At 41.8% G+C, this 26,902-nt stretch overlaps 1 protein-coding gene across 5 annotated transcripts in view; it reads right to left on the bottom strand.

The window, feature by feature from the left end:
- The window catches only part of SMIM14 (small integral membrane protein 14), a 52,038-nt gene that overhangs the window by 4,839 nt on the left and 20,297 nt on the right, over nt 1-26,902 (bottom strand). For all 5 annotated transcript variants that reach the window (XM_070757108.1, XM_070757109.1, XM_070757112.1 and 2 more), the window contains 3 exons: nt 18,128-18,233; nt 10,486-10,534; nt 3,827-3,975 (listed from right to left, as the gene is read on the bottom strand). In XM_070757108.1, the coding sequence (XP_070613209.1) occupies nt 3,827-3,975; nt 10,486-10,534; nt 18,128-18,202 (273 nt within the window). In that variant the 5' untranslated portion in view covers nt 18,203-18,233. The remainder of the gene's footprint in view (nt 1-3,826; nt 3,976-10,485; nt 10,535-18,127; nt 18,234-26,902) is intronic.

Genomic DNA, 26,902 nt, shown 5'->3' with positions numbered 1-26,902 from the left:
TGTTTTGCCCCCGGTGGCATCTGCTGATGAAGGCTCCTCTGACCAAGAAGACATGAGTGACAGGGAGGAGGAGAGTGTGGCAGACAGCTCAGAAGGAGATCAATTATCTAGCTCCTCCTTGGATTCAGAACAAGAGTTAATGATACAGCCACGCATGGGGAGAGCGATGCATAGGCAACAACAACTGAGAGATTATTATCAAAGAAAATGAGGCCACCTGTGGTTGGGTGGGGTTGTGGTAATTAGTGAGGCTGCTATAAACAGCAGCCTGTGGGTTTGGCCATTGTGGAGGATTATCTGATCGTTGTGTTTCGTGACTGCTTTACTGACTTTGACTTTTTGTGTGCTGATTTTTCCCCGCTTTGAAACTAAAGCAGAGCAAAGTGTGTTTCACTTTGTGAAAGAAGAAGGACTGTGAATTGCCTCACAGCTGCAAGCAAAGTATCACAGAACTGATAAGGGACTTGTACACATTACCAGTTTGTTTGGAGACCAGTGCTTTTTGCTATACCAAAAGAGGGCTTGGTTTAAGTGAATTTTCATTATAAAGAACATTGTTTTGAATTTTCAAACGTGTGTGTGTCTGAAATTTGTACCTGTGAATTTTTGGGAGGATTCTACCAGGGAGCCCGACAGAACAGAGTATAAGATGTATCTTTCCCCCACCTAAAAGAGGCTGAAAATTTGGGTAGGTCTTATACTTTGAATGTAGCTTTTAGAGTTTTTTTTTTCAGTCCTAAAGAGGCGTTAACGATGTTCCCGGCATTTACCAGTTTGCAGGGGGTTTTTCATTGTTACTCTCTCCAAAGTTTTTTACAGCCATAATTCTTTGCAAATTTTTTTTCATTGCTACTGACTCAGAATAAGGGATTTTTTTTAACCAGGGGATAAAATAATGTACCAAAGTTGACCAGACTAAGGACACTAGTTAGATGAATACCTGGTAGGCAGATCCCCCCCCCCCAAAAAAAACCCCTAGGGTGCGTCTTATACTCCAAAATATATGGTAGGTAGAATTATCTCCCAGTGAGTGAGTAGAACAGGGATGTCCAACCCTGGGAACTTTTAAGATGTGTGAATAGCAAGCCACAGAATTCCCCAGCCAACCATGCTGCCTGCGGAATTCTGGGAGTTGGAAATTCACAAATTTTTAAAATTGCCAAAGTTGGACTAGAAAGCCAACAAAATAAAAATGGAGGCTCCCTGGAACAAAAGGGAAAGAATCTTATAGGAGTGTCAAAGGAGTACGTGGAATTAACACTAACGGGAAGTATGAAAAGAAAGTGCTTGCTAAACCTATGAAGCAAGAGCTGATGTTGTGCGATGTGTGTGGAATGATTGCAACCAAAAGGAGGTGAGCGCAGGCAGAGAATAAGCAGCAAATAATACAGTCCAGGAGAACAAGGAAGCATCGAAAGGGAAATGATGAAGGGAAAATAATTAGCTTTGGTGCAGAGTTTCCTGCCTAAGCAGGGGGTTGAACTAGAAGACCTCCAAGGTCCCACCCAACTCTGTTGTTATTATTTAAGAACTGTTTAGATTGGGGAGGGAAAACCCCCCAAGGAAATTCACGTAGCTAGCAAGGAGCTCTCAAGAGAATGAAATGGAATGCTACTTAGAATCCTAGCCTAATCTGTTATGTTAACCACATTATCACAGACAGGCTGAAAGGATTATTCAAACACTTCTCTGTTTTCTTGAAAATCCCACAAAATTCTCCAAATAAGTCTAACTTGAATGATTTTGCTAAGCAGTAATGCAATATTACGACATCCTGGAAAAGAAGTCTTCCAAGTACAGTGGTACCTTGGTTCTCGACCACAATTCGTTCCAGAAGTGTGGTCGAGAACCGATTTGGTCGAGTACCAAATTAATTTATCCCATGGAAAATAATGGAAATGGGTTTAATTGGTTTCCAGGCCCTATTTCCTTTATTTCCTATGGGATAAAGATCTGAGGTCTAAGCACTCCAAGCTGTAGGAAGGGTGGGGGCAGCTGCAATACCGGGAGTTTCGGGGGGGGGGGGGCTCCTTTCCTCAGTGGTTCGTCTTCTTCCCTTTAAGCAGCTACACCAACTTTCTCCTTCCCGGCGACGGCGGCAGCGGCTTTCCTTCGAGCAGCAGCAGCGCCGGGAACGTCACATGAGAAAGGGAAGCCGCTGACGTTCCCGGCGCTGCTGCTGCTCGAAGGAAAGCCGCCGCCACCGTCGGGAAGGAGAAAGTTGGTGTAGCTGCTTAAAGGGAACAAGACGAACCACTGAGGAAAGGAGCCCTCCCGAATCTGCCGGTATTGCAGCCGCCCCCCCCCCCCTTCCTACAGCTTGGAGCGCTTAAGACTAGAGACTGGGAGGCTGTTTAGTGGACGGCCAGGATGGGTGTGTCGGATTCCGACTCCCATTCCGTCTCACCCCGTCCCCTCAGATCTTGTAGCATTTCGGATAATAAACAAAATTTTCTGTGGCTGTTCGGTATCCGAATTTTTGTTCAGATACCGAAGCAAATTTTTGCCGAAAATTTTGTTCGGTATCCGAAATGTACGAGAACCAAAGCATTTGAGTACCGAGGTACCACTGTACTGGGTCCCCCCCCCCAAAAAATAAGCCCTCCTCTGAAAATATTACAGTCCCCCACCATTTCCTCTGGTTAGAGTTAGGGAGACAGATCTGATAGGACAGCAAGAGGAGCCCCCTTCTTGCTCCACACCCCCAAAATAATAAGACTTCCCTCAAAATAAGACCAAGCGCTTATTTCAGGGTTCAAAAAAATATAAGACAGGGTCTTATTTTCGGGGGAAATGCAATAGTCCTCGACTGACAAAAACCGAGGCTAAAGTTTTTGTTGTTAAAGGGAGACATTTGTTCAAGTGAATTTTGCCCCCTTTTACGATGCTTCTTGCCACTGTCGCTAAGCGAATCACTGCAGTTGATAAATTAGTAACCCGGGCATTACGTGGATGTGGCTTCCAGATGGGTCGCAAAAGGAAATTGTGTCACCCTGGGATGCTGCAATGGTCGTAAGTATGAATCTATTGCCAAACATCTGAATTTTGATCATGGGGATGCAGCAATGGCCGTAATTGTGAAAAACGGTCATAAGTCATTTGTAAGTCAACTGTTGCAAGTCGAGGAGTACCGTATTTTTCAGAGTCTAAGACGCACCTCTCCCCCACAAAAGAGGATGAAAGTGTCGGTGCATCTTATACACCAAATACAGCCATTTTTGGCCTCCTGCTGCCCCCCCATCCCAGTTTTGGCCTCCTGGACCTCCCCATCCCATTTTTGCAAAAAAGAAAATGGGCCTCTTTTTTTGCAAAAAATGGGTAGAATGTTTGGGGGGGCCTGCAGTGTTCCTGCGGGCTGGGAGAAAGCAAAAACACCTGTTTTTGCAAAAAAACAAAAAAAGGTGAAAAACGTGCCACTTTTTGCAAAAATGGAGGCGTTTTTGTCTTTCCCCCCAGCCCCCCAGGAGCTCTCTGCAGGCCTCCCAAACCCTTTGCCCATCCCGTTTTTGCAAAAAATGGGTGAAAAACATGCACATTTTTGCAAAAAAATGGGGTGCACAGAGGATTTGAAGGTTTACAGAGTACTTCTGGGGACCAGGGGAGGACAAAAACTGTTTTTTATTAATTCCCTCTTTGAAATCTTGGTGCCTTTTATACACCGGTGTGTCTTATAGTCCAAAAAATACGATACCTGTATTGAACCAGTGTAGTACAAGCTAACTCAGGATGAGCGGATTATAAGGTTTTTTCCCCTTGTATTGTACCTTTCCTTCCCATTCTGTATTACCCAACCAAAGAAAATAAACACATCGGGATACAGACTCACGTTATGTGGGCTCGACGGCTTTCCAGAACCAATTGATCTCCGTAAGCTGATGGGTCTCATCAAGAACAAGACCAGTGCTACAACCAGCCAGCCCACCATTATCATGGTGACACTCATGTCATTCTCAGCGGATGGATTTGGTCCTGGCACTAGAGAAAGGACAACACAAAGGAAAAGAGAGGGCTGGATTAGCTTCAGACACGTCAACGAATTATCCGTAGGGAAACTTCGTTTGGGGCAGAGCAGAATTGTGAATTGGACAAGAGTATTTTAAAAAAATAATTGTTTAATTTTTTTTCTCCACCATAAAACCATAACTAGAAACATAAAAAACTGACGGCAGAAAAAGACCTCCTGGTCCATCTAGTCTGCCCTTATACCATTTCCTGTATTTTATCTTAGGATGGATCTATGTTTATCCCGGGCATGTTTAAAATTCAGTTATTATGAATTTGCCAACCACGTCTGCTGGAAGTTTGTTCCAAGCATCTACTACCCTTTCAGTCAAATAATATTTTCTCATGTTGCTTCTGATCTTTCCCCCAACCTAACCTCAGATTGTGCACCCTTGTTCTTGGGTTCCCTTTCCTATTAAAAACCCTTCCGTCCTGAACCTTATTTAACCCTTTAACATATTTAAATGTTTCGATCATGTCCCCTCTTTCCCTTCTGTCCTCCGGACCAGTGTTTCCCAACCGTGGCAACTTGAAGAGATCTGGACTTCAACTCCCAGAATTCCCCAGCCAGCAAATGCTGGCTGGGGAATTCTGGAAGTTAAAGTCCAGATCTCTTCAGGTTGCCAAGGTTGGGAAACACTGCTCCAGACTATGCAGATTGAGTTCATTAAGTGTTTCCTGATAAGTTTTATGCTTAAGACCTTCCACCATTTTTGTAGCCTGTCTTTGGACCCGTTCAATTTTATGAATAACACTGAGAACAATTCCAATTTGACAACACTGTCAAATTAACTACTAAGACTGTATTACTATTCTTCTCATCTTTCCTAATACCTATCCCCTTTCCTGCTTATGACTATAACCTTGTTACTTGCATATTTACAATTTATATTGTTTCCTAGATTTGATTGCTTATTAGTATCCTATGACTATCACTAAGTGTTGTATCTTACCATTCTTGATGAATATATTTTATTTTTTCTTTATGTACACTGAGAGCATATACACCAGACAAATTTCTTTTGTGTCCAATCACACTTGGCCAATAAAGAATTCTATTCTATTCAAAAGAAAAAGGAATTTAATTCTGGGTGAGTGTGGTAAAGATTTCACTATAAGTGAATTTTTTATTTTTTTTTGCTGAGATAGATTTAATTTTTCACACAACTAAGTTACGAAAGTCAGTGTTTGGTTTCTCTGACAGCCAACCACACAAATGACACACATACAGACAAATTTGGAGTGTAACCTTAGCAATGCGTTTAATGTCAGGACAGATATTACGTCCAACATTCCAGCTGGCCTTAATAACAGTCTGGCTCTACAGCCTCCTGGTTGAGAAATTCTAGGCGTTGGAAGTCCACCCAACTCAAAGTTGCCAAGGTTGAAAAAAACTGCTCTAAAGAATTGAAAGGGAAGTGACATAACCATTTTGAGACTTCCATCTGGCATTAATTTATGGCTTCTCCTAAGACGTCTTTCTCTGCTATTATTTATTCTCCTGTTACAAGAATGAGCAAAAGAAGTTCATCCCAACATGTTTTGGTCTTTGATCTCAAATTATCCCGAGTAGAAGTCAATCTTGCCAGCTCCCCATAAATCTGGTTTTTGTTCAGCTATCAAAAATTCCACAAGTCCTTTGCACATCAACATGTCTTCCCAGTATACTCTTTTGTGACATAGGGGAAGGTTTGGTAGGGAAGGTTTGCCTATTTGCCAATGACTCTAAAGTGTGCAATAGGGTTGATATTCCTGGAGGCGTCTGTAATATGGTAAATGATTTAGCTTTACTAGATAAATGGTCAAAGCAATGGAAACTGCAGTTTAATGTTTCCAAATGTAAAATAATGCACTTGGGGAAAAGGAATCCTCAATCTGAGTATTGTATTGGCAGTTCTGTGTTAGCAAATACTTCAGAAGAAAAGGATTTAGGGGTAGTGATTTCTGACAGTCTCAAAATGGGTGAACAGTGCAGTCAGGCGGTAGGGAAAGCAAGTAGGATGCTTGGCTGCATAGCTAGAGGTATAACAAGCAGGAAGAGGGAGATTATGATCCCGCTATATAGAGTGCTGGTGAGACCACATTTGGAATACTGTGTTCAGTTCTGGAGACCTCACCTACAAAAAGATATTGACAGAATTGAACGGGTCCAAAGACGAGCTACAAGAATGGTGGAAGGTCTTAAGCATAAAACGTATCAGGAAAGACTTAATGAACTCAATCTGTATAGTCTGGAGGACAGAAGGAAAAGGGGGAACATGATCGAAACATTTAAATATATTAAAGGGTTAAATAAGGTCCAGGAGGGAAGTGTTTTTAATAGGAAAGTGAACACAAGAACAAGGGGACACAATCTGAAGTTAGTTGGGGGAAAAGCAACATGAGAAAATATTATTTTACTGAAAGAGTAGTAGATCCTTGGAACAAACTTCCAGCAGACGTGGTAGATAAATCCACAGTAACTGAATTTAAACATGCCTGGGATAAACATATATCCATCCTAAGATAAAATACAGAAAATAGTATAAGGGCAGACTAGATGGACCACGAGGTCTTTTTCTGCCGTCAGACTTCTATGTTTCTATGTTCTATGTTTTAACTGTGGATATTCCTGAGCGGAGATCTTAAAACCTGGCAACTTTAGGGCTTGGGAATGTAAATTTTTCCAGAATTCTGGGAATTGAAATCTACCTTAAAGTTGCCTAGTTTGCGGACCCCTTTTTAAAAGCGTTCAACGCTTCCTTCTGAATGCAAAAAGTCAACCGCAGACCACATAGCTAATTGCATATTCCAAAGCAGACATATCCTGCATGACAGCTTTCTTAATGAAAAGACGATTTGTCAAAAGTATGAATGAGGCTTTCAGCTTTATTGAGCACAGGTATTAGTTAGTGGCATACTTCATGGGAGAAAAAAATAAAGAAAATCATAGCAGGAAATAACAGTATTTCAACAGAAGCTTATTTTTCTCCCAGCTCTTAAATATGCAAAACACCATGTGAAGAAATAGCAATGTACGTATATGTCAGGAAAAATTATCATTACCGTTTATACATCTGTAGTACATTGTTCATATTTGGGATATGTCTGAACTTACAGGAGGAGGATGCATTAGATTATGGAACTAAAAAAATATATAAGATATCTGGGTAACTTTGACTACTGCAATGCTCTCTACATGGGGGCTACCTTTGAAGAGTGTTCGGAAACTTCAAATCGTGCAGAATGCAGCTGCCCGAGCGGTCATGGGTCTTCCTAGATATACCCATGTCTCTTCAACACTCGTCGGACTGCACTGGTTGCTGATTGGTTTCCGGACACAATTCAAAGTGTTGGTAATGACCTACAAAGCCCTACATGGCATCGGACCAGATTACTTATGGGACCGCCTTCTGCCGCATAAATCCCAGCGGCCAGTTAGGTCCCATAAAGTTGGCCTTCTCCAGGTCCCGTCAACCAATGTCGTTAAGCGGGTCCTAGGGGAAGAGCCTTCTCTGTTGGGGGCCTGGCCCTCTGGAATCAGCTCCCCCCAGAGTTTCGTACTGCCCCCACCCTCCTTGCCTCCTGCAAGAATCTTAAGACTCACCTATGTCGCCAGGCCTGGGGCAATTAGATCTTGTCCCCCTGACCAATAAATGTGATGTATGGTGTGATTGGATTGTCTGATTGAGTAATATATAGGAGTTTTAGCTGTAGTTTTTTAATGTATTAGATTTGTTTTGTACACTTTGTTTCTATATTTATTCTGTGAGCTGCCCCGAGTTTTTGGAGAAGGGCAGTATACAAATCTAAATAATAATAATAATAATAATAATAATAATAATAATAATAATAATAATAATAATAATAATATGTATTTATTTATTTATTTATTTATTTATTCATTTATTCATTCATTCATTCATTAGATTTGTATGCCGCCCCTCTCCGTAGACTCGGGGCGGCTAAAAACAATAATAAGACAATATAAATAAATCTAATATTTAAAAAACCCTAATTTAAGAAACCAATCATACATACAGACATACCAAGCATACATTTTATAAGCCTAGGGGGAAGGAAATATCTCAATTCCCCCATGCCTGACGATAGAGGTGGGTTTTAAGGAGCTTGCGAAAGGCAAGGAGGGTGGGGGCAACTCTGATCCCTGGGAGGAGTTGGTTCCAGAGGGTCGGATAATAATAATAGTAATAGTAATAATAGTAATAATAACTACTTTCCTATCAAATTTTATTTAAAGGGCTTAAATATTGCATCACATGCATCTAATACATCTGTTTTCTTTAGCTGTCCGACTCTTTATTCTTGCATTCTTTATACTCCCTGGGATGATAAAGAATTTCCAATTTTATTTGAGTGGCATGAACAATTCAAGAGTTGCTAACAACTTTTACTATGCTTTTCTCACAATTACTACTTTGGACTGTCTGAAAGCAAAAATTTCTTACACACACACACAGAGTGGTGGGAGGGGGAGGGGGAGAATGAGACACAGACAGCCAGGCAGACCTGAATGTGTTTTAACTTCTGTGGCAGGATGACTCACTTTCAAACTTGACTCATTTATTTGTAATAGCAGAACAGACCATATACTGACTTCAGCTGAATCACAATTCATTTCGTTCCTCCCCAAATGTTTAAACAGCCATTAGGGAGGCAAAGCAATGACAGAAGGATGAGTCAGAAGCAAACAAACTATTTGTGCTGTAATATATTAATACATTATATGATAACCTACATACTTGATGATGATTTATCACAATTGGAACGATGTGCATCCAAATTATCACTTTATGAAAATTTACTCTGGCAACTACTATATCACCACCGATTATAATTATAGCACAATCTCCAACTCCATAATTTTCTATTAAAAAAATCATAATTGATTATTCTAGTTTACAATAGCAACTGGTAAAGGTTGTGTTACCTTGGAACCAAGCAAGAAACAAATCCAGTTTCAAATCTTTGCTTAATATAACATATTAAGCAGTGTATTCCCTGTCTCCCCAGTTCAGATTACCATATTTTTCAGAGTATATAATGTGCCCTTTCCCCCAAAAAAAGAGGGTGGAAATATCAGTGCATCTAATACACCGAATACCGCAATTTTTGGTCTCCTAAAAATTCCCCCGCATCCCATTTTTGTGAAATTGGCCCATTTTTTGCAAAAATTAGATGGGCAGAGGGTCTGGGAATCCCGCAGAGAGCTCCTAGGGACAGAGGGAAGGCAGAAACATGCACAATTTTGTAAAAAAAAAAAAGAAACCTAAAAAAAGCAAAACCCAGGCAGAAAACAGGCCGTTTTTCACAAAATCTGGGGCATTTTTGCTTTTCCCCAGCTGCCAGGAAATCTCTGCAGGCTTCCCAGACCCTCTGCCTACCCCATTTTTTTTTTTACAAAATACGGGGCCATTTTTGCAAAAAAACGGGGCGCGCAGAGGGCTTGGGAGGCCGAGGAGGATAAAAACTTTTTTCCTTACTTACCTCTTTAAAATCCTGGTGCATCTTATACCCCGGTGCGTTTTATAGTCCGAAAAATACGGCAATCATAACTATGTCAGTCTTAATCGAAATAGAGACAAGATAGAAGGCAGCATGTGCAGATAAAAGACTTAACACATTTTGGCTTATCTACACTGGCTTGTGTAACATTACATTGATACCTCGTCTTACAAACGCCTCGTCATACAAACTTTTCGAGATACAAACCCGGGGTTTCAGATTTTTTTGCCTCTTCTTACAAACTATTTTCACCTTACAAACCCACTGCCACCGCTGGGATGCACCACCTCCGGACTCCAGTTGCCAGCAAAGCACCTGTTTTTGCGCTGCTGGGATTCCCCTGAGGCTCCCCTCTATGGGAAACACCACCTCTGGACTTCCGTGTTTTTGTGATGCTGCAGGGGAATCCCAGCAGTGCAAAAACGGGCGCTCCGTTGGCAACGGAAGTCCAGAGGTGGGGTTTCCCAGCGAGGGGAGCCTCAGTGAAATTGTAGCATCGCAAAAATACAGAGGTCCGGAAGTGGGGTGTCGAGGAGTTTGGTGGTTTTGCGATGCTGCAATTTCACTGATGCTCCCTTCACTGGGAAACCCCACCTCCGGACTTCCGTTGCCAGTGAAGTGCTCATTTTTGTGCTGCTGGGATTCCCCTGCTGGGATTTCTCTGCAGCATCACAAAAACACGGAAGTCCAGAGGTGGGGTTTCCTATGGAGGGGAACCTCAGGGGAATCCCAGCAGCACAAAAATGGGCACTTCGGCTGGCAAAAGGGGTGAATTTTGGGCTTGCACGCATTAATCGCTTTTCCATTAATTCCTATGGGAAACATTGTTTCGTCTTACAAACATTTCACCGTAAGAACCTCATCCCGGAACCAATTAAGTTTGTAAGACAAGGTATCACTGCATTTGTTTTTCAATCACCATCTTTCGCATTGTAACTACCTATTCCCAGTAACTATTCTTGCCTTCCAATTACTTACATTCCTGAAGACATTCGGTATCCGTGCAGTAGGACTGAGACTGCCGTAACTGAAATGAAGACAATGACACAAGTTCAATTACATTTCAATTTACAGCTCGTTGGACAATTTCCAAACATTAAAATACACGCAAGAAATCAAATGTCATTGGCAAGAAATCAATTTCTGCCATCCATTGTGATAGTCTTTAAAACACTGCCGATGCATCTGATTCCCTAAGCTCCTACAAACTGTGGCCGCTCGCAGAAAAGTAGATATTCATCAGATTTTCTCGCCATTCATAAGCAGAGCCAGTGGCAATTTTCAGAGAAATCTGACATTGGCCAATAAAACAAGAGAGACTACATAAATTGCCCTCTGTAACTATGCACGTTTATTGCTGTTCTGGTTCAGGCTAGTCCAGATAATAATTGAAATAAATTGCTTCCCAGGCGCTTAATTTCAAACAGTAACACTTCTATTTATTTCCTCTACTTCTTAGTACAATCAGCTTCTGTGACGCAGCAAAAATTACTTTCGTTTTTCCCCTTGATAAGTTAGGCAGTTTATCTAAATAATTACTTCACTGGAAGGAGTCACTCTGAAATTTATGGGCTAATCAGTGCTAGATAAACAAGTAATAAAACAGGTCATAAATCATAGGAGCTTCAATGAAAGTATCTATCTTGGTTGGTCAACATTGACGTAAGCAGAAACTGCTTTCGTCCAATCCCGGATGTGAGGCAATTAATTAATTAATTTCTGGCAGTCTAAAATGCATCTCAAAACCTCCTCCCACTCATCTCTTCTGATCTTTTTTGCTGCCTTCTGATCTTTGGATTAATCCATCTCCAGTCCTGACAGCTATTATTTGAATCATCTGTCTGCATACGTTCAGATGACCCCATTTCCTCTATTTCAACTTCTTCCTCACTAAAATTCTCTTCTGCTTCTAAATCAGGTAAATTGACAGGTTCTAATTCATCCTCTTCCTCACCCCCATCCGAGCATTCCAAAGGCTAAGAGGGAGTACACACAACAATTATCTACACTGCTCAAAAAAATAAAGGGAACACTTAAACAACACAATATAACTCCAAGTCAATCAAACTTCTGTGAAATCAAACTGTCCACTTAGGAAGCAACACTGATTGACAATCAATTTCACCCGCTGTTGTGCACATTCACCTTTGTACAGAACAAAGTATTCAATGAGAATATTTCATTCATTCAGACCTAGGATGTATTACTTGAGTGTTCCCTTTATTTTTTTGAGCAGTATATAAACTTTAGGAGCCACTGATAATATAATATAATTATATGTATTTCCCAAAACTCTTCACACTAATTCCGTCCTAGGGCAAAATAGGAGCTACACATGTAGAATAACCATTTCTTGGGGCCTGGCTCCTTAATCCAGCACTGCTTTATTCAGCCTTTAGCCAGACAGCTGGTCCTCAACTTACAACCATTTTGTTTAGTGAACCAATGGCGGCGATTATGCACAGTTCGGAAAAGGGATAAATCGCAGCACTGACTCGTTCTTCCCACTCGTTCCTTCTCGGGCTCATACAGAGAGCAAACATGAGAAGGAGGCAACAAGAAGGCGAGAGAAAAAAATTTTAAGAAAAAAAATAGTGATACGTAGCGCTGCAAAAAGATATTATTAGTCGTATAGATTATTTGTTGGGTTAGGTTATGCATGTTGATGTTATGTGGAGTTTTATGTGTACATTTTGTATATATTTTGTATGTATATGTTATTTTTAAAATTACTCAATAAAAATTATTTTTAAAAAAAGAAATATATTTTGCTAAGCAGAGAGAGCACTTCTTCATAATAATAATAATAATAATAATAATAATAATAATAATAATAATAATAATAATAATACAACAACTTTGGCATAAACCAGTAGATAGTCCCAGTAGTAATCAACACATTGGGTGCTGTGCCAAAAGACCCCAGCAGGCATTTGAAAACAATACACATTGACAAAACCACAATCTGTCCGTTGCAAAAGGCCACCTTACTTGGATCTGCTCGCAACATATGAAAATACATCACAATCCTAGACGCTTGGGAAGTGTTCGACTTGTGATATTATGATACAAAATCCAGCATATCAATCTAATTTGCTGTGTATTGCTGGTTTTTGTGAAAATGATGATGTGGAGAAAAAGAAAGTATGGATCATCGACATTGCAATCCCAGAAGACAGAATTGAGGAGAAGCAGCTAGAGAAATTAGTGAAATACAAAGATCTGAAAATCGAGCTGCAACAACTCTGGCATAAGCTGGTGCAGTGTTTCTCAACCTTGGCCGCTTACAGATGTGTGGACTTCAACTCCCAGAATTCCTCAGCCAGCTGGCTGAGGAATTCTGGGAGTTGAAGTCCACACATCTATAAGCGGCCAAGGTTGAGAAAAACTGAGCCAGTGAAAGTGGTTCCAGTGGTCCTTGGCACACTGGGCGCAGTGCCAAAGCATCTCAGCGGACTTTTGAAAACTATTGGAATTGACAAATTCTCCGTCTGTCAATTACAACAAGCCGCATAATTCACATAAATAATTCGCCGCTACATCACGCAGTCCTGGGTACTTGGGAAGCATCCGACTGGTGATGAAATACGAAATCCAGCATAGTGATCTCGTTTGCTGTGTTGTACTGACAATAATAATAATAATAATTACACCAATGAATTCTCTATTGTTAAAAGAAACAAGAAAAGAAGAAAACCCTGTATGGATGTGCTTGTGATGTCCCTAGCAATGGAGCCTGGATTTTTTTTTTAATTGCTTCTAATGAGTCCATTAACAGATTGTACCTTGCTCCCTTTGGTGTGTTTGTGTGCTTTGTTTTTGAACAAAAGGGAGCAATATTAACATAAATTTAAGCTGATGGAAAGCCATATGGCTGCATTAGCAAATTCTCTGGAGAGCTCCTTTCATTTATTACATTCTGGTTCTTAATACCAACATCATCATGCAGAATCCCAATTCTGCTCTTATGAATTGACAAGCGGAAATTAAATCAAAGCAAGACACGCACTTGCGTTGCGTAGCGATTATATTAAGATTGGAGATGCTGGGCTCCATCTTCTGAAAGAAGCAGAACCATCCATTGGAAAGCTCCTCAGTAAACTTTCTGAAGAGACCGGAGTATAAGACGCACTTTAGTTTTTGGAGAGGAAAATAGGGGGTAAAAATCTGTCTACCGGGTGTACATCTGGCTAGCGTCCTCAATCTGGCCAATTTCAGAAGATTATTTTATTTATTTTTTTATTTATTATTTATTAGTTGGACTTGTATGCCGCCCCTCTCCGAAGACTCGGGGCGGCTAATCCTGAGTTAGGGATGAAAAAAAACCTTATTTGGAGCAATTAGCAATGGAAACAAGCCTGCAAAGATCATTAGCACCTTGTTAGGCTGGAAAGAAAAAGCTACATTCGGATATAAGATGCACCCAAATTTTCAGCCTCTTTAGGAGGAAATATATCTTGTATTCTGAAAAATACAATATTTGCTTGCAGTCTTATGTGCAGATTTCCCAAGAATTCTGAAGTTTAGGAAAGGAAAGGTTGAAAACAGATTAGCATTAGGGTAAGGGTTTCCTTTTTTTTCCCTTTTAAGGACTATACAATCTCTTGCTTTGGGATGGGGACAGATAGGAACTGAGCATTTTACTGGGGGCGTTCACAGCGGATAATCAACACTTTGTACCCAGAGAGAGAAATATCTACCGCTACCTAGGATAGAACTCACGGCCTACTGATTGTGACGAGAGAACTCCACCTTCAGGCTACCATGTCGATCCATCCTTAAGGTAAGGAGCATCACCTTTAAAAATACGGTAGGTTGCAAAGTTGAAATAACACACAGAGAAGCAAGATTTGAGCTCATGGGCTCCCCCTTCTGGACTCGGTTATCCTCAAGGCAAATAAAGTGGTACCTCTACCTAAGAACGCCTCTACTTATGAACTTTTCTAGATAAGAACCGGGTGTTCAAGATTTTTTGCCTCTTCTCAAGAACCATTTTTGACTTTCAAACCCGAGCCTCCGAATCTGTAACCGGAAAAGGCAGGGAGAAGCCTGTGTGGGGCCTCTCTAGGAATCTACTGGGAGGAAACAGGGCCGGAAAAGGCGGGGAGAAGCCACCATGGGGCCTCTCTAGGAATGTCCTGGGAGGAAACAGGGCCGGAAGAGGCATGGAGAAGCCGCCGTGGGGCCTCTCTAGGAATCTCCTGGCTGTGGTTTCCCCACTTGCACGCATTATTTGCTTTAACATTGATTCCTACAGGAAAAAATGCTTTTTCTTACAAACTTTTCTACTTAAGAACTTGGTCACGGAACGAATTAACGGAGGCTTCTCCCCCCTTTTCCAGCCCTGTTTCCTCCCAGGAGATTCCTAGAGAGGCCCCACAGAGACTACCACTGTACAGGTAAGCCTCAACTTACAATATTTAATTAGAGACTGGTCAATGTTACAACGGCACTCTAAAAAAGTAACTTATGACCATTAATCACACTTATGACCAGTAGCGGATTGCTACTGGTACAGGTAAGGACGTTGCACCGGTAGCAAAAGTTGAGCTCTGTGCACAGCTTCGCTCCTCCTGCAAGCGTGCGCATGCGTCCTAGTGAGATTTTGTTTCTGCGCATACGCAGAACTAAAAAGAACCCGGAAATTGTGCTCATGCGAGATTCAGCTTCTGCGCATGCAAAAAACCAGAAATGGGCAAAAAAGTAAGTGCCCGTTCGCCACTACCCACCGCCGTTTGCCCCCCACCCACCCGCTTGCCACCGTTCGCCTCGCTCGCCTCTCGCTCTTAGGGGCGAACGGCAGCAGCGTGGGCAGTGGGGGGAGCTGGCGCAAGAGGTGAGCCAGGGACGAACGGCGGGGGAAGGCAGTACTCGCAGCGGGGCCAGGCAGAGCAGGCGTAGGTCTGGGGAAGCGCCGGTGGCGCATGCACACCCAGCATTGCCACCGGAGCTAGGCTACGTGCTACATGGCCACCACCGGAACCGCGTTCCCCACCACTGTGTGTGACTTATGGGAGCCTATTTCTATCTTCTGGTGGTTTTTTCCCCCCTCTACATGTGGAAAAGGGGCATAAAAATTGAGAAAAACCCTCCCCAAATATACAAGCTACCCCAAAAGAAAAATACATTCCTCACTTTTGCAAACACCAGATATAGATATTGCAGCCACTAGGTTTTCCTTAAATCACACCCGAACCAAAAATACAAAAATAAATATATAAATAAAAATAAAATTATTATGATACCAGGTCTCCTAGAAATGTTTGAAGAACGTTACAGACAATTGTTCCAGGTGTAGGAATGAGACAGATAGAACAAGAAAAGGAGAAAACCCCTTAATCCCTGAAGCATAACTACTACAGTTTATGAGAAAAAAATCTTAGTTTTCAAAAGTCTCACACAAAATTACAGGAACTAGTAAGATCGTTGTAGCAGAACGGCTCAGCTGCAAAAGGCTGGAGAACTTGCATCTGCCCCCGAGTCCCCTTAAAAAGTATTTTTGCACCCCAAGACCTGTTTCCTACTTTAGGAGGTCTGGATAGTGGCTTGGTAATTTCCGGTGCAACCCTCTACTTTCCAGAGGTAGGACAATCAACACAGACTGTGGAAACTTCACGCTAGACTTCAAGCATCTTGCAGTGTGTGCCTCTCCATCCTTCCTCCATACCCTGGGTCCTGGGTTTCCAAACAAGATGCAAAGGTTTCCACAGTCTGTGTTGATTTGGGGAGCCATGTTATCTGCTGGTATTGGTCCACTGTGCTTCATTAAGTCCAGGGTCAACATAGCCGTCTACCGGGAGATTTTGGAGGACTCCATGTTTCCATCCACATACAAGCTTTATGGGGATGGTGACTTCATTTTCCAGCAAGACTTGGCACCTGCCCACACTGCCAAAATCACCAAGACCTAGTTCAATGACCGTGGGATTACTGTCCTTGATTGGAATGCAAACTCGCCTGACCGGAACCCCATAGAGAATCTATGGTGCATTGCCAAAAGAAAGATGAAAGACAAGAGACCGAACAATGCAGACGAGCTGAAGGCTGCTATCGAAGCATCCTGAAGCTGACTTGTAGATCTGAAGGTCAGCGGTTCAAATCTCATCACCGGCTCAAGGTTGACTCAGCCTTCCATCCTTCCGAGGTGGGTAAAATGAGGACCCGGATTGTGGGGGCAATAGCCTAGCTCTGTTTAAAAAAAAAGTGCTATTGCTAACAGGTTGTAAGCCGCCCTGAGTCTAGGGAGAAGGGCGGCATAAAAATTGAATAAATAAATAAAATAAATAAATCCTGGTCTTCCATAACACCTCAGCAGTGACACAGACTGATAGCTTCCACGCCATGCCGCATTAAGGCAGTAACTGCTGCAAAAGAGGCCCAAACCAAGTTCTGAGTACACATGCTTGCTTATACTTTTCAGAGGTCTGATACTGTTCTATGTACAATCCTTGTTTTATTGATCACATGTAATATTGTGATTTTCCGAGATGGTGGATTTGAGGTTTTCCTGAGCTGTACCCCATAATCATCACAATTATGGCAAATCAAAGCTTGAGCTAGCTTGCCTTGCATATTATGAGTCTCTCTCATATATTACGTTTCACCTTTTAAGTGGCATTACAGAAATAAATGAACTTTTGCATGATGGTTGTGGTTGGCTCTGGCCCAGCTCCTGCCCCAGCGAATGGGGAGGTGGATGCAGGGGAAACTTCAACATGTCACAGGCCTGTGTTATTGCCGACAGAATCAGTTCAGAGTTTAGTTTCCTCGGACGAAGAAGAAGGTGGGAGTAACTCGGCAGAGGAGGGCTTGGCACACAGCCCAGGCAGTCAATCACCCTTATCTTCCATTGATTCAGATAATGACATTTTGGACCCACGCAAGCGCAGAATTATGCGTAGAAGAGACCAAGTAAGAACATATTAGAGGAAATCAGGGAGGCCACCAGTGTTTGGGTGGGGCTCCAGTAATTAGGGCTGCTGCTATAAATAGCAGCGTGTGTGTTTGGCCGTTGTGGAAGAATATCTGATCGGAGTTTGTCAGAAATCTTGTGTTGCTGGACTTTGTTGCTTTTTCATGCCTTTGAAATCAAAGCAGAACAACGTGTGTGTGTGTGTGTGTCTCACTTCGTTGGTAGAAGAAGGGGTATGAAGTTTCTTCACAGCTGCTAGCTAAGTACTTAAGGGAAACTGTACAGACTACCCGGTTGTTTTGGGAAGAGTGCTCTTTGCAATACAAAAAGAGTGCTTAGTTTCTTTTGACTTTTGTGATAAAGAACATTGTTTTCAATTTTCAAACGTGTGTGTGTGTGTCTGAAATTTGTACCCTTGAATTTTCGGGAGGCTCCTATCAGAGAGCCCGGCAGAACACATGATATTCTAATTTTTTGACTTTCACCTGTAGAACTAGAGCAGGCGGATGGATGGACGGACATTTATTTATCCGTCTAGCCTTCCATTCCTCTATCCATGCAGGAAGGAAGGCAGATGGCTATTTGCATTTGACTGCATTGGATGGAAAATCTAAGAGTGGGTAGGCTGCCCTAATTCATGCAGATTGGATCTGAAAGCTCTTCAAAGCAGAAGAAGACATTAGTCCCCCCCCCCCCAATTATCCTTACCAGGTTGATCAACCTTCTCATGGCATGCTCTTGCGCGCAAATACACTCACAGGGGTCAAAGCCGCCTTCTGCCATGTTATGGATGGGCCTGGAGCGTTAAAGGACCCTAGGAAGAAACAAAAAAAATTGCTGGCGTTAGTTATTTATTCAATTTGCTTTACAGTTATTTTTATTGGTTCATTGATGGATATTCCACCTTTATTGTTTTCACAAATAATTCATAATATCCAACACACCTTCCTCCTCCTATTTTCCCTATAACCACCACCACCACCCTCTTGTAAGGTTAGGGCACTGAAAGAGAATGACTGGCCCAAGGTCACCCAGCTATGGTGGGACTAGAACTCACCGTCTCTGGGTGATTAGCCCAAAGTTACCCAACTCATTTTCATGTATAAGGCAGGACTAGAACTCACCAACTTATTATTATTATTATTATTATTATTATTATTATTATTATTATTATTATGTCAATACAACACAGCAAACGAGATCACTATGCTGGATTTCGTATTTCATCACCAGTCGGGCGCTTCCCAAGCACCTAGGACTGCATGATGTAGATTTTGTTAATTCCAATGGTTTTCAAATGTGCAACAAGGATTCGTGACACTACAATATGTGCCTTCAAATGAACAGATCGCTGATGTGCTGTCCGCTGAGATCCTTTGGCACTGCGCCCAGTGTGCCAAGTACCACTGGGACCACTTTCACTGGCTTATTATTATTATTATTATTATTATTATTAATAATAATGATAATAATAATTAGATTTGTATGCCGCCCGTCTCCGAGGACTCGGAGCGGCACCAACTCCTGGTGATTAGCCCAAAGTTACCCAGCTGGCTTTCATAGCTAAGGCAGACTAGAACCAGTGATTGCTCCTATGGGTACGGTCAGGTACGCAGAATTGTTAGAAAAATTTTGAATTTTTTTTTCTTTTTTCCCCTTCTGGGCTCTGGGTTTTTCCTATAGCAATCTATGAGGTTAAATGTGTATAAGCTGTGTGTGTGTGTGTATATAAACATACAATTTATATAGTAGATAATGTATATTTTTGTGTGCCTGTGTGTAATACGTATGTACACATATGGCATATATATATAGCATTAAATAGTATATTTTGGATGTTCAATAATAGTAAATAGATAGGGAAATTGTACCTCTTTGAACCCAAACCCTTGACATGAGTGACAGCAAGTTGGCCACATGACCTTTAAATCACCCCTGGTCACCTGATCATCAAGCCACTCCCACCTGGTCCTATGGCTGGCAAGCCACACCCACAAAATAAGCCACGCCCAGTGGAAGCCACTGATGGAACCAGGTCAAGGTCTTTCAGAAAAGGAAGGAGGGGTCAACCTGACTTCCGAAGGAATGATCTTCCAAAGGGAGGGTGTGGGTTGATTATCAATAACTGCTAAGAATATTGGAATGCCTGTCTGGGTGATATTGGCCAATCATCTTACTTATTTATTTAACTTAATGAAAAGATTATTTACTCAGCTTCTGTTTATCTAAGTTTTACCTTTGTCTAAGGTAAAAGTTAATTAGAGACACTTCTGTTTAGTTAACAATCACACCTTGATATGATTTGTCTGTATCCTATGTGCCATATATTAACCATTTATCCATTGTAACTAAATCAGTAAAAGTTAATCTTTTATACTTGTAAGCACACGAAATTTGTTATAAAAAATAGACGCAAGTCCGAGAAAGGCAGAGAGTTGCTCAGCTCAGAGAGATTTTTTCCTAACTCGGACAAGCTTTGCTCAAGAAACCATGATTCCTCCAGGAGGGAGTTTTTGCAGAGAAGGCCAGGATGCAAAGAAATAAAACACAAATATAAATAAAAATTACAGGCTAATCTTGTAATCTATAGTTTTTCCATGGATGTTTCCTAAAGAATATAGCCAACGTTTAATTTTGCACCTGTATCAGAGGCTCCAAAAAGATATCAGAACAAGTACATGTAAACCACCTTTATAAAAATTAGAAAAGAACAAGAACAAGAAACAAGGAGGAGTACCTACCGAAAATACAATTATAAAAAAGATTCTAGATTGTGCAGAGCTAGATAAATTGACCATTGAATTGAAGGAAAAAGATGACTTGGAATATTATAAAACATGGAATTTGTTGTACGAATGGCTTGAAAGAAGGAAATAATATGTTAAATGTTAGCACTATTATTAATACTATGATAGTAAGGGCAAATGAACATAATACCGTATTATATCAATATTTAGAAATAAATATACTATTTTAGATGCTATAATTAAGTTCTTTAGAATAGAATAGAATTCTTTATTGGCCAAGTGTGATTGGACACCCAAGGAATTTGTCTTGGTGCATATGCTCTCAGTGAACATAAAAGAAAAAGATACATTTGTCAAGAATCATGTGGTACAACACTTAATGATTGTCACAGGGGTCAAATAAGCAATGAGGAAACAATATTAATAAAAATCTTAGGATACAAGCAACAAGTTTACAGTCATACAGTCCTAAGTGGGAGGAAAAGGATGATAGGAAAGATGAGGAAAAAACTAGTAGAAATAGAAGTGCAGACTTAGTAAAAAGTTGACAGAGTTGATAGAGATATAAAAGCTATGACAGTAGAAATAGAATAGTATATAAGCATAAGAGTCATATATGTATCATAAAAGCTATAAATGTACGGTATGTATATATGCTTTACAGTATTTGTGTTTTTTGTGGTTTATATTTTTCATTTTTAGATTCTTTTTAAAGTTTATACTGTATACCAATAAAATTATTTTTTAAAAAGAAGAACAAGAACATTACTTTCAGGCTGTACCCATTTAAGGAGGAATCCTACTTTAGAGTCTGGCAAACAACAAAATCCTCTTTCTTTACCAGCTGTTTCCTGCCACACCTGTCTAACAAGTATAAAACAAAAGGCTTATATTAAGGTAAATACAAAACTAGAACGGAACGTGGCAATTTTTTATTGAACAATATTTCATCACCCAGATTATACCTTTAGGCTGCCAAAGTTATCTCAACCAATTCTTGGCTGCAAATGTTGTTTTGTGCTGAACACTGTTACAGCAGTCCTTGAAATACAGCCGTCCATTTAAAGACCAAAGTTACAAAAGCACGTGGAAAAAAGTGAGACAGGACCATTTTTTTCACATTTAAAACTGTTGCAGCATCCTCATGGCCACAACGATCAAAATTCAAAATTATGATGAGCCAAGTCAACGGGAAAACCAGATTCACTTAACAACTATCTTACTTAACAACCGCAATGTACACAATTGTGGCAAGAAAGGTTGTAAAAATGGGGCAAAACTCACTTAACAATGGTCTCACATAGTTGGACAGATATTTGGGGCTCAACTGTGGTCATAAGTCAAGGACCACCTAATACAGTGGTACCTCTACCTAAGAACGTCTCTACTTATGAACATTTCTAGATAAGAACCAGGTGTTCAAGATTTTTTTGCCTCTTCTCAAGAACCATTTCCCACTTACAAACCCGAGCCTCCGAAACTGTAACTGGAAAAGGCAGGGAGAAGCCACCATGGGGCCTCTCTAGGAATCTCCTGGGAGGAAACAGGGCCAGAAAAGGTGGGGAGAAGCCTCCATGGGGCCTCTAGGAATCTCCTAGGAGGAAACAGGGCCGGAAAAGGCGGGGAGAAGCCTCCGTGGGGCCTCTCTAGAAATCTCCTGGGAGGAAACAGGGCCGGAAAAGGCGGGAGAAGCCTCAATGGTGCCTCTCTAGGAATCTCCTGGGAGGAAACAGAGCTGGAAAAGGTCGGGAGAAGCCTCCGTGGGGCCTCTCTAGGAATCTCCTGGGAGGAAACAGGGCCAGAAAAGGCCTCCAGGAATCTCCTAGGAGGAAACAGGGCCTCCACCTTCCCTGTGGTTTCCCCAATTGCACGCATTGTTTGCTTTTAAATTGATTACTATGGGAAGAATTGCTTCTTCTTACAACTTTTCTACTTAAGAACCTGGTCACAGAATGAAATTAAGTTCGTAAGCAGAGGTACCACTGTATCTGTAACGGACAATATATTGCCGGCTTGCTTTCTACTGCTTTAAAAAAGTAAGATTCTGGCATGTGTTACACAATTTGGTCAACTTTTTGGTGATTAAGAGCTGCTTTTTAAAATATTTCAGCAGCCGAGATCAGCAGGGAATTAAGTTCTACGGTCTATACAGTTTGTCCTCCACTTACAACAGTTCATTTAGTAACTGTTCAAAGTTACAGCAGCACTGAAAAAAAGTGACTTATGACCGTTTTTTTCACACTGATGACCATGGTCATGTGATCAAAATTCACTTGGCAACTGACTGATACTTATGACGGTTGCAGTGTCTCGGGCTCATGTGATGCCTTTTTGCGACCTTCTGACAAGCAAACCAATGGAAGAAGCCAGATTCACATAACCAGTAGGTGAGTAACTTAAGAACTGTAGTGATTCACCACATAAAGAGTTGATAGATAAATTAGTGAAGATTGGACTTAATCCCTGGGTAGTTCAGTGGATTTGCAGCTGACTGAAGCGTAGACATCAGAGAGTTGTTGTTAATGGCGAGTATTCGGAGCAGAGACAGGTTACAAGTGGTGTGCCACAAGGGTCTGTTCTGGATCTTATTCATTTTAATATGTTTGTGACTGACATTGGGGAAGGCTTGGTACGGAAGGTTTGCCTATTTGCCGATGACTCCAAAGTGTGCAATTGGGTTGATATTCCTGGAGGCGTCTGTAATATGGTAAATGATTTAGCTTTACTAGATAAATGGTCAAAGCAATGGAAACTGCAGTTTAATGTTTCCAAATGTAAAATAATGCACTTGGGAAAAAGGAATCCTCAATCTGAGTATTGTATTGGCAGTTCTGTGTTAGCAAAAACTTCAGAAGAGAAGGATTTAGGGGTAGTGATTTTTGACAGTCTCAAAATGGGTGAACAGTGCGGTCAGGCGGTAGGGAAAGTGAGTAGAATGCTTGGCTGCATTACCTAGAGGTATAACAAGCAGGAAGAAAGAGGTTGTGATCCCGCAGGTGAGACCACATTTGGAACATTGTGTTTAGTTCTGGAGACCTCACCTACAAAAAGATATGGATAAAATTGAACGGGCTACAAAAATGGTGGAAGGTCTTAAGCATAACATTTATCAGGAAAGACTTAATGAACTCAATCTGTATAGTCTGGAGCAGTGTTTCCCAACCAGTGTGCCGCGGCACACTAGTGTGCCGCGGGACATGGTCAGGTGTGCCGCGAGCCCAGCCTGGCTGGAGCTTCCTTGGCAGTGACGGCAAGTGAGCTTTTGGGGCTCGGTGGGAGGGCGCTGGCCACTGTTGCTTGTAAGCTGCGTGGGCGTGCGCCCACACAACTATTAGGACCCCCCCCCCGCAGAAATGTTTGAAGTGGCACAAAGCCATGCAGTCCTGAATCGCTCCCTTCTCCGGCCAGCAAAGTTGGCTGCCCTAGAAAGCGCCGCGTTTGAAAAGCGTGCGTTTAAAAAGCACGCCGGTTTCCCAGGCAGCCGGCTTGCTGGCCGGAGAAGTGAGCAATCCAGGACTGCGAGGCTTTGTGCCATGATGACAACAGTGGCGCCATGGTGGCCTTGAAGCGCCGCCCTTCGTGGTGCCCCACCACCCGTTCCTGTAGGTAGAAGTCGGGCGGGGTACCGGGAGATGAAGGCGGCGCGTGGCCGGGCGCTGAGCGCCATGGACACCTGGAAGGGCGAAGGGGTGACTGTGGCTGCTGCCTCTTAGGCAGAGGCGAAGGTGACGGCGGAGTCCGTGCTGGGGCCATGCGAGGCCGCTGATCCAGGGGGCCGCAGACCGGCAAGCCACCCTCCACTCTCTCTCCGCTATCTCTCTCTCTTTCTCTGTTGCCAGCGTGGTGCACGAGAGAGAGAGAGAGAGAAAAAGGAGCTGAGAGAGAAAGCAAGAGAGAAATCAAGAGAGAGAGCAAGGGAGAGAGAGAAAGAGTGTGTGTGAGAAAGAAAGAGAGAGAAACAAGAAAGAGAGAGAGAAAGAAAGAGAAAGAAAGCAAGAGAGAGAGAAAGAGAGAAGGAAAGCAAGAGAGAGAAAGAGAGAGAAAGAAAGGGAGAGAGAAAGAAAGCAAGAAAGAGAGAGAGGAAGAGAGAGAGAAAGAAAGAGAGAAAGAAAGCAAGAGAGAGAAAGAAAGCAAGAGAGAAAGAGAAAGAGAGAAGGAAAGCAAGAGAGAGAGAGAAAGCAAGGGAGAAAGAGAGAGAAAGAGGGTGTGTGAGAGAGAAAGCAAGAGAGAGAAAGAAAGCAAGAAATAGAGGAAGAGAGAGAGGAAGAGAGAAAGAAAGAGAAAGAAAGCGAGAGAGAGAGAGAGAGAGAGAAAGCAAGATAGAAAGAGAAAGAGAGAAGGAAAGCAAGAGAGAAAGAGAGAGAATAAAAGAGAAATAGCAAGAGAGAGAAAGAGAAAGCAAGAAAGAGAGAAAGAGGAAGGGAAGGAGGGAGAGAGAGAGAAAGAGCAAAAAAGGGAAGGAAGGAAGGAATAAAGAAAGAGGGATGGAGAGAGAGAGGGAAAGAAAGAGGGAGGGAGGGAGAAATAGGGCAAAAGGGAGAGAGGGGTTTTTTGTCCAAACTTTTTTAGCCCCCCCACCCCCCCACCGCTCAATGTTCCCCAGGATTTTGTAAATGTGAATAATGTGCCGCGGCTCAAAAAAGGTTGGGAAACACTGGTCTGGAGGACAGAAGGAAAAGGGGGGACATGATCGAAACATTTAAATATGTCAAAGGGTTAAATAAGGTTCAGGAGGGAAGTGTTTTTATCAGGAAAGTGAACACAAGCACAAGGGGGCACAATCTGAGGTTAGTTGGGGGAAAGATCAGAAGCAACGTGAGAAAATGTTATTTTACTGAAAGAGTAGTAGATGTTTGGAACAAACTTCCAGCAGACGCGGTTGGTAAATCCACAGTAACTGAATTTAAACATGCCTGGGATAAACATAGGTCCATCCTAAGATAAAATACAAGAAATAGTATAAGGGCAGACTAGATGGACCATGAGGTCTTTTTCTGCCATCAATTGTCTATGTTTCTATGTTTCTAAGAAGCCAGATTCACTTAACCAGCATGGGACTAACTTAAGAACTGCATGATTCACCTAACAGGGGCGAGATAGGTCACATTAAACAGGGAAACATTCACTTAACAACTGTCTGGCTTAGCAACAGAAATTTTGGGCTCAATTGTGGTCATAATTCAAGGACTACCTGCAGCCATTCACTGTCCTAAAATAAGGAAACCTTATAATCAGTTTTGTCTCAAAAGAGATGTTTGTTTTGCAAATACTATAGACCACTTCTGCTAAATATATTGGTGAAAGTAGGAAATGAGTACTTTCTCATGAGACAGAACAAACTTTCATTAAAAACAGTAACTTACAGTAAGGCCATGCAAATTACTTGGTTACTGACAAACGCATTTCACCGTGTGGCTGACGTTTTAATAGTTTGCACAGTGAAGTGTACAAAAAGATATTTATTTTGTGGTCGCAACTATGGTGCCGAAACAGTTTTCATGCCACCAATGATTGCAGCACTGAAATCATTAAATGCTTGTCCCCTGCCTCCTTGTAAATAAAACCTTGAGATAGAATTCAGATTATGGTAGGTCGCTGTCTTTCTGCCCTTGATCTCATCAGCTATAAAAATAGGACGTTTAGAAAGATAAAATGCAATGATTAGCAGGGGGGAGCTACTGGAAAATTTCTTGAAATTCTAACAGCAGATGTTAAAGCAAATACAGTGGTCCCTCGATTTTCGCGGGTTCGAACTTCGCGAAACAGCTATACCACGGTTTTTCAAAAATATTAATTAAAAAATACTTTGCTGTTTTTTCCCCTATACCACGGTTTTTCCCGCCCGATGACGTCATACGTCATCGCCAAACCTTCATCCGCCTTTAATAAATATTTTTTTAAATAAACTTTAATAAATAAACATGGTGAGTAATAATCTAAATGGTTGCTAAGGGAATGAGAAATTGCAGTTTAGGGGTTTAAAGTGTTAAGGGAAGGCTTGTGATACTGTTCATAGCCAAAAATAGTGTATTTACTTCCGCATCCCTACTTCACGGAAATTCGACTTTCGCGGGCGGTCTCGGAACGCATCCCCCGCGAAAATCGAGGGAACACTGTACATCTGTCTAAAATCAAGCCAGAAAAAGAATCCAAACAATATACAGAGAACCAGCATGGTCTAGTGGTTAAGATGCTGGCCTAGAAACCAGGGGACTGGGAATTCTAGTTCTACCTTAGGCATGACAGCTAAGCTGGGAAACTTAGGGCCAGTATCTCCCTCTTTCTCTCTCTCTCCCACTTCTCTTTCTTTCCCTTCCCCTTCTTGCTTTCCCTCCCTCTCTCTTTCTTTCCCTCCCTTCTTTCTATCCTTCCCCCTTCTCTCTCTCTCTTTCCCTCCCTCTTTCCTTAACCCTTCCCCCTCTCTCTCCCGTCTCTTTCTTTCCCTTCCCCATCTTGCTTCCCCTCCCTTCTGTTTCCTTCTCTCTCTCTTTTCCTTCCCCTTCCCTCTCTCTCTCTCTCCCCAATATCATGGAGAAGAAATGATCTTTTAAAAATGGCCCTTAAATATCGCATGCACAATGTAAAGATATTAAATAGAGGGCTTTTAGTGCCAGAACTCTAACATCTGTATCTGTTGAGCCATTTCTCTATAGTTCAACCTTGAATTTATTTATTCGTTCATTCATTCAATTTTTTTACGCCGCTCTTCTCTTTAGACCCAGGGCAGCTTACAACA

The sequence above is a fragment of the Erythrolamprus reginae genome, chromosome 7 (genome assembly GCF_031021105.1).
Source record: "Erythrolamprus reginae isolate rEryReg1 chromosome 7, rEryReg1.hap1, whole genome shotgun sequence".
In the NCBI taxonomy this organism is placed as follows: Eukaryota; Metazoa; Chordata; class Lepidosauria; order Squamata; family Dipsadidae; genus Erythrolamprus; species Erythrolamprus reginae.
This window is presented reverse-complemented; position numbering and strand designations above follow the sequence as displayed.